This window comes from Mastigoproctus giganteus, chromosome 4, assembly GCF_048544385.1.
Source record: "Mastigoproctus giganteus isolate SK-2022 chromosome 4, ASM4854438v1, whole genome shotgun sequence".
NCBI classification, from domain to species: Eukaryota; Metazoa; Arthropoda; class Arachnida; order Uropygi; family Thelyphonidae; genus Mastigoproctus; species Mastigoproctus giganteus.
In genome coordinates this window covers 132875952-132889091 of record NC_143578.1, presented here as the reverse complement: position 1 = coordinate 132889091, position 13140 = coordinate 132875952, and the positions used below count along the sequence as shown (strand labels likewise).

The window sequence follows — 13140 nt, the reverse complement described above, 5'->3', positions numbered from 1 at the left end:
ATTTTCAGGAACTACGTATGAAGGAAGGTTGTTCCAGAAAACGGCAGTTGAATGAATAAACAAGGAAGATGAAAAGTTGGTTCTGTGGGTTTGAAGTTGGACAGTAAATGAATGTTGGCTGGTGGCGGCACATGTTCAGACTGTTTTGAAAGAGAGAGCGGGAATTATAGAAGCCAGTTCAGAAGAACAGTGCCCGTGGAAGTAATTGTAGAAGAGGCATGCAGCAGAAACAGTGCGTTTATATGAAAAAGCGAGTGGAGAGACTCTGTTAGAGATGAATAATTAATTAACCTAACTGCCCTCTTCTGAATGGAATCAAGAAGCCTGAGAGAGGTTTCGGGGGCACCACCCCAGATGTGGGAACAATATTCCATGGCAGGGCGGATTTGCGATTTATACAGAGTGAGCAGCTGTTTGGAAGAAAAGTAACACCGAGAGCGAAAGAGAAAACCAAGTTTTTTAGATGCAGAGGAAGCAATATTTGTAATGTGCTTGTGCCAAGAGAGATTAGAAGTCAGGGTAATCCCCAAAAGATATATCATTTTGCCTAGAAATCGGAGTGTCACTAAAGATAAGCATAGGAGCAGAAGAATCCTTTTTGCGAGATATAAGACAAGACTGAGTTTTAGAAGGGTTGAAATCAACTAAGTTGTCTTTGCCCCACTGGAGAATTACCTGAAGATCGGCATTTAAGGAATTGGTAGCAGATTTTCGAGAGGTTGAAGCTGATTGAGCAGGACAAGGTTTCTCAAAATGGAAAGTTGAATGCAATGTGCTATCATTAGCAAAACTATGGATAGGATTTCCAATCAATGGAAGAAGGTCATTGATATACAAGAGGAAAAGAGTGGGGGAAAGAACTGAACCTTGGGGGACACCGGCATTAGTGGAGAAGTTAGAAGACAGAGAGCCATCTACCATCACCCTCAGTGAGCGATCAGAGAGAAAACTGGATAATCAATTACTAAAAACAGTTGGAAAACCATAAGATGGAAGCTTGTTTAGAAGACCTTTATGCCAAACACGATCAAAAGCCTTTGAGATGTCAAGAGCAACTACTTGTGTTTCACCTAACCTTTCCATTGAATTAGTCCATAAATGGGTAACATAAGCCAGAATATCACCAGTGGATCGACACTGACGGAATCCATACTGGCGATCGTTAATCAGACTGAAGGTTTCCATGTAGTTTAAGATTTCGCGGTTAATTGATTTCTCCATTACTTTAGAAAGAGTAGAAGTAATTGCAATGGGACTATAATTGGATGGGAGGGATTTGTCACCCTTTTTAGGAACTGGCTGGATATGAGCAAATTTCCAAGCAGAAGGAAAAACACCTTTGGAATAAGAAAGTGAAAAAAGGCGGCAAAGAATAGGAGTAAGTTCAGGAGCACAGGTTTTGAGAACAAGTGGAGAAATACCATCAGGACCTGGAGCTTTTTTAGCATCAAGATTCATCAAAATCCTTCTGATATACTTTTGACAGAAGACCACAGGAGGCACTGAATGGAGCATGTTGGAAATGGTGGGAGGTGTTTTACCAAGATCATTAATACATGAGCTGGAAGAAAAATGGGATGCTAGCAGGTCAGCTTTATCCTTGGCTGAAGTGACAACAGAACCATCTGGTTTGGACAGCGGTGGGAGTAGAGATGGGCAAAAGTTGCGGCCAATAGATTTGGCAAGAGACCAGAATGCTCGGCTACCATTAGGGCAAGAAGCAAGTTTTCTACTCTTAGCCTGTTCAAACTCTAGTTTGGACTGATTAATAACTGCTTTACAATTGTTGCGAGCTTTGGTGTAGGCAGAAAATGAAACTGAAGAATTAGAAACAAGCCAATTACGATATGCAACATTCTTCTCTTGGACAGCCTTAGCACATTTACTGGAAAATCAAGGTTTAGATAAAGGACGAAATTTTAAAGTGGAGTGTGGGATAAAGGATTCCATTCCTGCAAGAATAATTTCACTGACACGATCTGAGCAAACGTTGACATCAGAAGTTTTGAAACAGTAATCCGACCAAGGAAAAAAAGAAAAGAAGTCTCGCAGGTCATCCCATTTTGCATTCTTGTAATGTCAAACAACACGAGGTTGGGAATAGCCATGAGATAAAGGTTCCATTGGAGAAGAGACAATCACCAAGTTGTGATCTGAAGTGCCTAAAGGACCTCTCACTTCGACCGTGTACTTAGAAGGGTTGTTTATGAGAAAAAGATCAAGCGTATTTGGCTGTATGATTAGGATTGTCCAGTATTCTTGTAGGTAAATGAACAATCTGTGCAAGGTCATTAGTAATTGCAAAAGCCTCAGCATCTCGACCAGCTAGGTCGGTGTGACTAGAAAATGGAAGCCAGCTGGAATTGTGAACATTAAAATCACCAAGGAAAATTACCTCACTGTTAGGAAAGTTGGACTGGAGAAAGTCAAGTTGCAAAGAGAGGAAGTCAAAGAGCTCCAAGTGATTAGTGGAGTTGGGAGAACGGTAGAGACAACAGATGAATTTGACACAATGAAGTAGAGAAATTTTAAGCCAGAGAAGATCAAAGAGAGGAGATTCCAAATTGCCAAATCTCTGACAGGGAATATCAGAACGGACATATGCACAAGTACCACCTTTGAGGCGAAAGGAATCATACAGCAAATAATTTGGGCATTTGAGATGAGCAGTAGTTGAATCAACCGATAACTGAGATTCTGTCAGAAAAAGTACATGGGGTTTGGCAGACTGCAAGTGGAAATGGACATCGTTGAGATTATAATTGAGACCACGTATATTTGTGAAATGAATTAGGAAGTCCTTGAGAGGTTTAGATCTTTTCGCAGATAAGCTTGCTCTATTAGTTTGACAATTCATGGCGTATTCAATAGTAAGAAAAAGTGTGTTGGACAAGCTGTATGATGTAATGAAATTTTTGGATATGACGTACATGTGGTAAGAATATACTCAGATCCTTGACATAACGTGGCCTCGACAATGCTCCCCGCATACACACTACTCGGACTCCCTCCAGTCAGTATCTGGCAGAGTAGAAGTAGCAAGATTATACACTAGCTGATCCAGAAGCCTCCTAGAGAGTTACCAATAGGTTCGGTCCGATGTACTAAATAGCGGCCGGCCTGCGAACACCGCTTTAGAGCTGTACCCTCGAAATGTAAGGAATATTGGATCTCGCCACGACGTTCATCATAACCTCAAAAGTCATCAATCATACTGCATGATGGAAGAGATAGGGAAGGGTTGACCGGAACTTAGCTCTAGAGACTAAACATGGGTTCCACCACTTCAAGCCTCCAATAAGCAAAGTGGTGGTATTTCACCAGTTGATGAGAGTCATCTACTACCTAGTACTGCCTGGTAACATAGAGGGGCGGCGTTTCTCCATGTGGTGTGGGTGCCACACCTCACCTCCTGCTTACGTTGGTTCACACCTGGGTGGTCACCCACCATGTACTTGTGCATGGAGGTTATACCCAGGATTACTAACAGTCCCACCATCGTGAAGGTGCAAGCAGAGGATTTGGCTGTCACAGACCGTCCGGACTTTGCCGAAATTGGGTCCACTTGACTTGAGTGTCACCCGAATATCAGTTCCATAAGGGTTTTCGACTTCCAGGTAGCAAGTACACCTTGTCTGGCATATCTGAGAGAATGTCTGTGACAACCTCAAGGACCTGTATAACCTTGAACAGTTTGAGCGAGCTCAGTGTTGATGGGATTCTTCCTCTTTCCCAGATTAATCACCTGTGTGTACATAAATTCAAATTGGGGAACGACAGTTGTAGAATAGATGTGCGGAAATTTTCCCTTATCCAAAGGGTAGTTGATTGTTGGAACAAACTTCCGTCTGTTATTATAGAAGTTGAGAGCTTGAATAAATTCAAGGCAGAACTAGACAATCATTTGGAGCAAATGGATGGGATGGGAAGGGGTTTTTTTTTTTTTTTTTTTTGGCTGATGCTGTGTAAACTTGCTTTCTTGCATCATATTCCTCTATTATTGCTAATACGCAGGTGCCGAAAAAATGAATTTAAAATTAGCACTCATCTCTTGCATCTGATTTTTGAAGTGTATGCTGTTTATGCTGTTGTTGTTATTTGGTTTTTAGGAGCATTAGCAACTAAGGCCATATTGTTCTGGGATATGTGGTGGTCATTCCCTGACCTTTCCGCATCCTCCGCAGTTTATGCTGCATGGCAGCATATTCAGTTGTTATGCTCTCTGGCTTTGTGTCATGGAAGAGTCTGGCTGGCATCTAATTGTTGAATTGCATGGGATTTTCAGTTGGCATTTTGCTTGGTATCAGTTAAAACACAATATGGAAGGTAATATTTAAATCTCTCTCTAGTAAGAGAATATAACAACCATGTCTAAATTGCCACAGAGGTATTTTAAAAATATTAATAAAAATCTCTTATTCATAAAATATTTTTTAAAAATATTTAAAATAATAAAAATAAATGAATTGAATTAAGAAGTGGTTAAAAAGTGAGCAATTTTGAATTTTGAATTTCTGATTTTTAAGGTTATAAATGAAAACTTTTTACCCCAATAAAATATGTAATTGAAATATAATAAATTGAAAATAAAGGTGCCATCAAAAAAGTGAACAAATTTGAATTATTTCTTGCCAATTTATAAATGGGATGACTTTGTATTCGTTAAGTGACTTGTATCTGAGGAATAGAAAATCACTTGTGCAACTAAAGATGGGTTAAATTGATTAACACACAGAGAGGAGGTGTAATATGATAGTTTGGTGTAAATTGTCTTATTGACTTATTTCCTGCAGAGTGTTAGTATAACAGAATTGTAACATGTATTAAAATCCCACTCCCAACACATGTCATAATACAGTCAGTTCTGCTGTAACGTGCTACATGTGTTCCTAAAAATCTCCACTTTATGGTATTTCACATGAAAAACAACAGGGCTTATGGAAAAAATAGGGATGGGGTAAAGCACTCAAAAAAAAAAAAAAAAAAAAAAAAAATGTTCAGTCTGGTAAGTAAAACAAAAAAAAGTTAGAAACCCAATAAAATTGCTAACACAGGTTTAAACATCTTAAATTTCTAATTAATAAATAAATAAATAAATATTATAGTAAATATAGCACTTTACCTTGACAAGATATGAAGTTTGATATTTCTGTTCACTGATATTTTCTTTTTTTTCGGATTATAGAATTTAAAACAGTAAAAAAGATAAGCAATCAATAACAGCAAACACGGGGCGCACAAATTGCACAAGTGAGACAAGTTTACGAAGCTTAAAAAATAGGAATGAAGAGAAGATTTTGAAATTTTATTTATGTTTTTTATATGATTGACGATTTCATGGAAGGGGAAACACATTTCACCATAATAACATAAAAACCCACAGAATTCCAGCTATCAGTATTTATCGCAAATGCAGTAAGATCGAGTTTACTACCCGTTTATAATTAGATTGCACTAACTGAAAAACCCAATAAACTGGAAACTGCAAATTGTTTTTATTGTTTTATGGTAGTGACCTCCAGAAATGTGCTCCTCTGCTCATGCTATCACACCTCACGAAATTTCTGCTCGAGCAGAAAAATGTGAGCTCCTGAAAACATGAGTCTGCCTACAATATTACATGTATCTTGTGAATACAGCAAAAATGACAATGGTGTGTCTCCGACCAATACAACTACAGTAATGGGAAATATAGCTCTCACACATTTGACAATTTTTTAAGCTTTGGAAACTTGTATGCATTGCTGTGCAGGTCACCCATTCAGCTTGGTGCCGGGTATTGCGTTCACCTAGTGTTCTCGCAGACGAAATCACGCATGAGCCAATGTGAAAATCGCATCATATTCGCATTGTTCCCTAATGTATCAGTTGCATTGGAGAAAATTTGCATTGCAAAAATGCATGTTATAGCAGAACTGACTGTACATTTGAAATAGCTATTTATGAATGTATGTAAAAATATAAGGTACTTATTTTTATAGACTAATTGTTATCATCTATATATTTTTTTATTTTCTTTTTTTAGGTGAAGCAGAAAATATAATGCAGTTTGAAGATTCGCTTCTTCATCTACCTTTTGGTCTGCCTACATATGACAGTGTCGAACAGGCTCGAGAAGAATTACGTGACGAAGAAAGTATTACAAAGGCTCATGATATATTTCTTTAGATAAAATATAAGACATCACTCAGTTTGACAGTAACAGCTATATAAATAATGAGATGTGATGCTTATTTAAGACAGAGAGAGAGGGACAGCTGTTATAACTTTGTTTTAATTTTAGTCATTACTGAGCTAAAAGATGTTATTTCCTGATAGAACTTCCTCACATTAAGCACATAGTAAAATCTTCACATGTTCTTGGAATTAAAAAGCAGCAGTTATACTGAATGTATTTGGTAATCAGTTCTATACATTGTATAGTATATGGTGATTCAAAAAATAACAGAAGTTTTACTATAAAAACTAACAGTACATTAGATAGAATTATTTTTTAAAATTAAATTTCAGTATAATCACATTGTTTTCAGTACAAGAGTTCTTATGTTATATAAATATTTTTATTCCCTGAAAAAAAAAGGAGGTTACACTGAGCATTTAAACAGAATAAATAACTCTTTTCTCTACATGTTTAGTCACGTTATCATGCTTCTATTATTTGGTTATTTATGAAATTGATGCCCTTTCACAATGCTTGTTTCACTGTATAAAACCTAAAGAAGCATGTTTTAAATTCAACATCAATTCATGAAAACCAATCAATAAAATTTTCTTCTGGCAACACATACTTCACCATACTGCTTTTATTCTTCTATAGATTTCTGAAAATTTTCCTCCTTCAAATTTAAAAACAAGTTAATGAGACCCAACCTTGGTACAGTCTTGTAAAGAATTGGCTTCCTTATAAATAATGACGTATGGTGGGTGTGAAAATGTTTAAAATTTGACTAAAAAACATTATTATAAAATGTTTAATTATTGAAATGGAAAAAAAAAAAAAATGCTCCTTTAATGAACATAAAATTTAACAATGAATAAATTACTGTTACTTTTTTGAATCATCCCTTCACAATATGAGAGTTAAAAAAAAAAAAAGCCCAGTTAACAACAAAAAATATATTTCATGTTTGTATTTTATCACAGGTACAAATTTTCAGAAAGATAATATTAATCTTTGGGTATAATTTAATCTTATGTATATATCATTTTTATTTTAATAAATTTATTTTAACCAGTTAGTCGGTCGTCGCAAGAAACTTTGATGATATAATGCAACCCGACACACAAGGCCTGTTTTCTAATAATTTAAGTTTATTTAAATGTAAATGTGTGACACATAATTTGAAATTTATGCACAATGGTTCAGAAGATAATATGCTTGAAAGGTTTCTTTCATCGATCAGTAGTATTTTAAATGTATATATGTTTTGGGTGTGTATGTAATGCATAAGAATTCTATATCAAGACTTACTGGATTTGAAAATTCATTAATAAAAACCAGTTGGTAAAACTTTCTTCTGTCAACACATACTTCTCCATACTGCTTTTTCCTTCAAATTTAAAATCAAGTTAATGAGCACCTCAGTATTGGTACAAGTCACTTTCAAATTTCAAGAGACAAAGTAGAAGACTTTGTCAAGAACAACACTTGAAGATTGTTAATACACAATGAATCACTGCTGATAACCAGGTCAAGACTATTGCTTTCTCTTGTTGCCTATCTGTTAGAGTTTGATAAGCTTCTGCCCTCCACTTCTGTACAGAATTCCTCATGTGTGAATGTAGATGCAGCAAAATACTCATACAGTTTCTCTTTTCTTTTTTTTTTTTTTTTGCCGATGCTATATAAGCTTGCTTTCTTGCATCATATGCCTATGCTAATGTTGGTGTACAAAGCAGTCAATGAGCAAATCAAGAAACGTTTTTCTACTAAATTAACTGCTAACCCACGGATTCCAGTTGATATTTGGAAAGTTAAAATCCCCACTGACAAGACATTCTAATATGCTGGTCCACTCTATTTGCCTGCATAGTTGTTCATTATACTCACAATAATCATTTGACCTATAATAGACTGCAGGTCCTCATTGTTTGTAACACCAGACTGACTCAGTTTTGTAATGGCAACCTGTGGTTACTGGTTGTACGATTTTAGAGTCCTTGTGAACTAAATGCATAATTTCTCCACTTCTTTACACATTATAATCGTCATATTTGTATTCTGCATCCCCAATATCAGAGTGACACCACATTTGTTATACCAATAATGTCAGATTTGATGCCTTAACCAATACCTCAAACTCATCAAATTTATTTATTATAATCCTATTATTGGTGTATAAGCAAGTAAATGTGTGCCTGTTTGTGTTTTTAGTAACTGACCATGTAATTATTAATCCCATGTTAACTCCCAGGTGGTCCTACTGCTTTTCAGATTTACTGCATGTCAAAATAACCCCCCCCCCCAAATAAGTTTTCTATCTCACCTTATACTGCTTCAATAGCATCAGTAAATATCACGCTACTCTTATATTCAAATATTTAGCATTCCTATAAAAACAGTCCTGTCTGTTATATTATGGCATTTGCAGCACTTTCTAAGAACTTTAATCTTCCCATATTATTGACTGAAAAACATCCTGACCATCACACTGGTTGAAAACTTTGTGTTGATCATACATGAAACATGCAGAGCACTGTGCAAAAAAAAAAAAAACTCTACAGCAGTTTTTGCTACTCATGATATATCCTAGTATTTACCAGTTTGCATTGGTAAAAGCCCATTTGATAATCACATTTGCAAATCCTTTTCCATTATCTGACTGTAGTACTGAACGTTAGGTGCTCTGAATATAGTGAATATTTTTATTCACTATATTCAAGGGCACTCCTTGCCCTTGTTTTAAAGTCAAAAAAGTGAATGAGCCAGAAAAGTGCCATTGCTTCCATTTTACACCTGTCTAATTATTACGCTTCCAGTTTTTAAACAAGGGAGGGAGGATATTTCCCTGTTGAAAGATTATTGGGGTCAGTACAAAAAAGGGAAGCAGTGATATTTCCTGCTTCATTCACTTTTTTGATTTTTAAACAGAGGATTGGGATGGATATATCTCCTATCCCCACAAGGATGTCTGTGAACATATTTTCTAAATTCTATATAGTGAATATGTAGAACATGGATATATTCCTATCCCTTGCAGGGATAGGAATATATCCATGCCTTTGTTTAAAAACAGGAAGAGTAAATGAACCATTGATGTAGACTATTTTTTTTACATTTTGGAGTTTTACCATCAAAGTCTGTGTTGGTAGAGGTTCAGAATATCAAATCAACTTTTACCAACATAAACTTTGGACTTTTACCAACTGTGAAAACAAACTAAAAAAAAAAAAAAAAGTCCAGAAAATCCTAGGATTTACTGGACTTTCACAGTAATATACACTGAGTGATCACTGAATTATGACCACCTACCTCATACTTCGTAGGTCCTCCTTTTGCCCTCAGTACAGCAGCTATCTGACATGGCATTGATTCAACAAGATGTCGGAAGCGTTCGGGAGGTATGGCCAACCAAGCTGTGTGTAATGCAGTCAGCAATGCAGATATGGAGGTGATTGGTGTATCCAGATGCCTGATATGCCTTTCCATAGTGTCCCACAAGTGCTCTATGGGATTGATATTGAGGGGAGTTTGGAGGCCAATCGAGGTCAGAACTGTGTTCCTCAAACCATTCCTGCTCAACAAGTGCCCGATGGCTCGGCGCATTGTCATCTTGGAAGACACCATCGCCATTCAGGAAAAAGTGTAACATAGCGGGGTATACACAGTCAGCAAGCAATTAACAATAGTCGAGACGACTGATACGTTGATCCACATGCAGCAGGGGTCCAAGTTCCTGCCAGTGAAACATGCCCCACACCATACAACATCCTCCACTGACCTGCACTTTTGATACCATGCATGATGGATCAAGAGCCTCGTATTGTTGATGCCAAATCCGTACATGACCATCCATGGTGTGGAGTAAATAACGTGACTCATCCGACCAGCACACCTTCTTCGTCTTCTAATGACCAACTTGCATGCTCTTTGTACCAGGCGAGTCTTTTACGCCGATGAACCTTGGTTAGGAGAGGATGCCGTAGGGATCGTCTGCTGTTGTTATGTTGTTGTTATTTGGTTTTTAGGAGTATTAGCAACTAAGGCCGTATTGCTCCAGGGATATGCGGTGGTCATTCCGACCTTTCCACATCTTCCGTATTTGGTGGTCACGGACTTGAACCCCGGTCTAATCAAGAAGCATGTGCTATGCACTGCCCACCTGGCTACAGAGGCGCCGTCGTCTGCTGGTGTGGCCAATACATATGAATGTGCGACGCATGGTCATGCCAGTTATTGTTCCGGGTTGGCCCATGTTGTAGTGGGTAGTCAATTCTTCAACAGTGCTGTGCCTGTTTGCCTGTACGAGTCGTCGGACCCGGAGCTCACTCTAACATCAACCTTTCCCTGACCTTTGCAGTTTTGCTGTCAGGTCATTGTTTGACCATTTTGATGCCAGTCCTGGTACACTTTAACTATGGCGGCTCTCGAACACCCCATCAGTTCAGCCGTTTGGGAAATCAAGGCACCAGCTCGTCGGGCACCCACAATCTGTCCCTTATCAAAGTCTGATAAATCCTTCCTTTTACCCATCACACTCAGAATTTTACTACCTACTGAACCACTGACACTTTATCTATGCTATGTAGGTCGACTAACTCCACACTCTCATACCTCACATGGTCAACGGGTCGCATTCAGTTTTCATAGGGGCGGTCATAATTCAGTGATCACTCAGTGTATATATTACCCTTTTGATGTTAAACTTTATGACTTTAGGATGTTGTTTTGATTAAAACTTTAATCCTCTTCATGATTAAAGCTTTGATTCAAAACTTTCTGGAATAAAAAAAAAGGTATAAAATTTTGTCTTTGCCTCACATCTGGTGAGTATGGGCTTAGCATACCCAGGGTTCTGAGCTGGATATCATCATTCTTCTCTTTCTTGGTGATTCCCTTTTACTTCTGATTCTCTCTCTCTCTCTCTCTCTCTCTCTCTCTCTCTCTCTCTCTCTCTCTCTCTCTCTCTCTCTAAGGGTAACTCAGAAATTTTGTTTGGCTGGTGCAGCATAAGCTTCAGGCTTCCTTGCACTATGTCTAGTAATAATAATAATAATATCCAGCTTGCAAAAAAAACATATACTAAATAAAAAAATTAAAAAAATTAGTTGGTGCATGTTTTCAATGGAAACAACCATAGTCATGGAAAATAGCACAGCATGCTGAGAAACAGAATGGTATTTAATATAAGATAAAACTACATTCGCTAATGGTAATTGTTAGTCAGCTCTGTTGTCAGTTAGCATTATCTAAAAAACCCTTAGATATTTGGATATCATATAGGTACAATAATACTTAAGTAGGTGGACAATTCTACTACCTTTAACTTATAAAACAGAACTGCACCTTAGTTATTAATATATGAATTTATGAAGGAATAAGATGCGCTTTGGAAAGCATTTCATATTTATAAAAATTATTCCTCATAGAACAATTAACAAATTTACATAAGAAATCTGCCTGCTGAAAAAAAAAGCAGATTTTACTGGGTTCAAGCTCATGTGATTAGTCTTTTTTAAATTAGAAATCCATTTAATTGTTCAGCCTAATTTTGGAGTGTCTTGATTCCTTTAATTGGCATTAATCCTTTATAGGCAAGATCTTAACCCAAAAATTAATGTGTATTTTAGTTATTCTGTGTGCTATTACTGTTATATTATGATTTTGTTATTATTATTATTAGCCATATGGTGCAAGGAAGCCTGGGGCTTATGCTGCACCAGCCAAAAAAAAATTTGAGTTACCCTGAGAGAGAGAGAGAGAGAGAGAGAGAGAGAGAGAGAGAGAAAGAAAGAAAGAAAGAAAGAGAGAGAGAGAGAGAGAGAGAGAGAGAGAGAGAGTGAGTGAGTGAGTGAGTGAGTGTCAGAAGTGGAAGAAAATCACCAAGAAAGAGAAGAATGATGATATCCAGCTCAGGACCATGGGTGTGCCAAACCCATACTCACCAGATGTGAGCCCCTGGAGATGTCAGGACGTTACACCAAAAATATTGTTTAAGATGATAGCTTTTAAAAGGATTTTAGTTGACTTTCCACATCTCTGAACCTTTGTGTCTTTTCTTATTATGTGATTAATAATGTCATTATTTGAATTTTAGTTTCAGTGCTTGTGATCATAAATAGTTACCTAAAAAGCTCCTTGAATTTAGTTTAAATTATGATATCGTGCCTTAAAATGTTAATTGCTTTTGGAGTAAATCAGTTTGTGTGTTTTTCAATATACCAGGAGTGGTATGTCTCTGTAAAATTAAATTTTTAGCTAAATTAACAGGTTTAATTTAGTTGTTTCCCCATTGAGTATACATTTCTATTAATTTTTAAAAAAACCATGACAAAATTTGTGTAATATTTATCAAAGCTGATTTTGTATGTTTTAAATTTAAAAAAAAGTGGAACATAGCAATCATGTTCTTTAAAAATACTTTTAAGTTGCTCTGGTCATTTTTCAGTTGACATTTGCTTAATTATGTGTTTCATTCAAAATCATTAATGTGTATACAGCTTTACTTTTATATTAAATAACAATGCTAACAATGCTTATGAGAAATACCAAATGCCTTTAATTATTTGTCTTCCAGTATTAAACTAGGATAGACTTGTTCATTCTCTCTCTTTTCTAATGCTAAACCTTTTTACAACCTTTGGAATTTATCTGAAGAGAGCCTGTGTTGATATTCACACAGATTTCACAACAATGAAATTTACCAGTGATGAATAATGATGCATGAGGAGATATTACCTTAAATCTGGCTATGTTCTCAAAACAAATAAAATTAAATATATTTGAAGTAATTGGAAATTAGGGTCAGAAAGAACAAGTCAGTTTCCTCATCTCCTCTCTCATACACACAAATGTTAAAAAAATATTTTACTAGGTGTTTTTATGTGAATAATGCATAGTGAATTCTTTTCATGTTAAGATTTTAAGAATTTATATGTACAAACTGTAGAGAATTTAACACAGTTATATTGAGCAATTAC

The 13140-nt window shown here is 36.4% G+C and overlaps 1 protein-coding gene across 2 annotated transcripts in view; it reads left to right on the top strand.

The window, feature by feature from the left end:
- The window catches only part of LOC150087071 (plasminogen receptor (KT)), a 181688-nt gene extending 175331 nt beyond the window's left edge, over positions 1-6357 (top strand). For both annotated transcript variants that reach the window (XM_090371794.1, XM_090371795.1), the window contains exon 5: positions 6026-6357. In XM_090371794.1, coding sequence (XP_090227920.1) covers positions 6026-6168 — 143 coding nt within the window. In that variant the 3' untranslated portion in view covers positions 6169-6357. The remainder of the gene's footprint in view (positions 1-6025) is intronic.
- The last annotated feature ends 6783 nt before the right edge of the window (positions 6358-13140 follow it).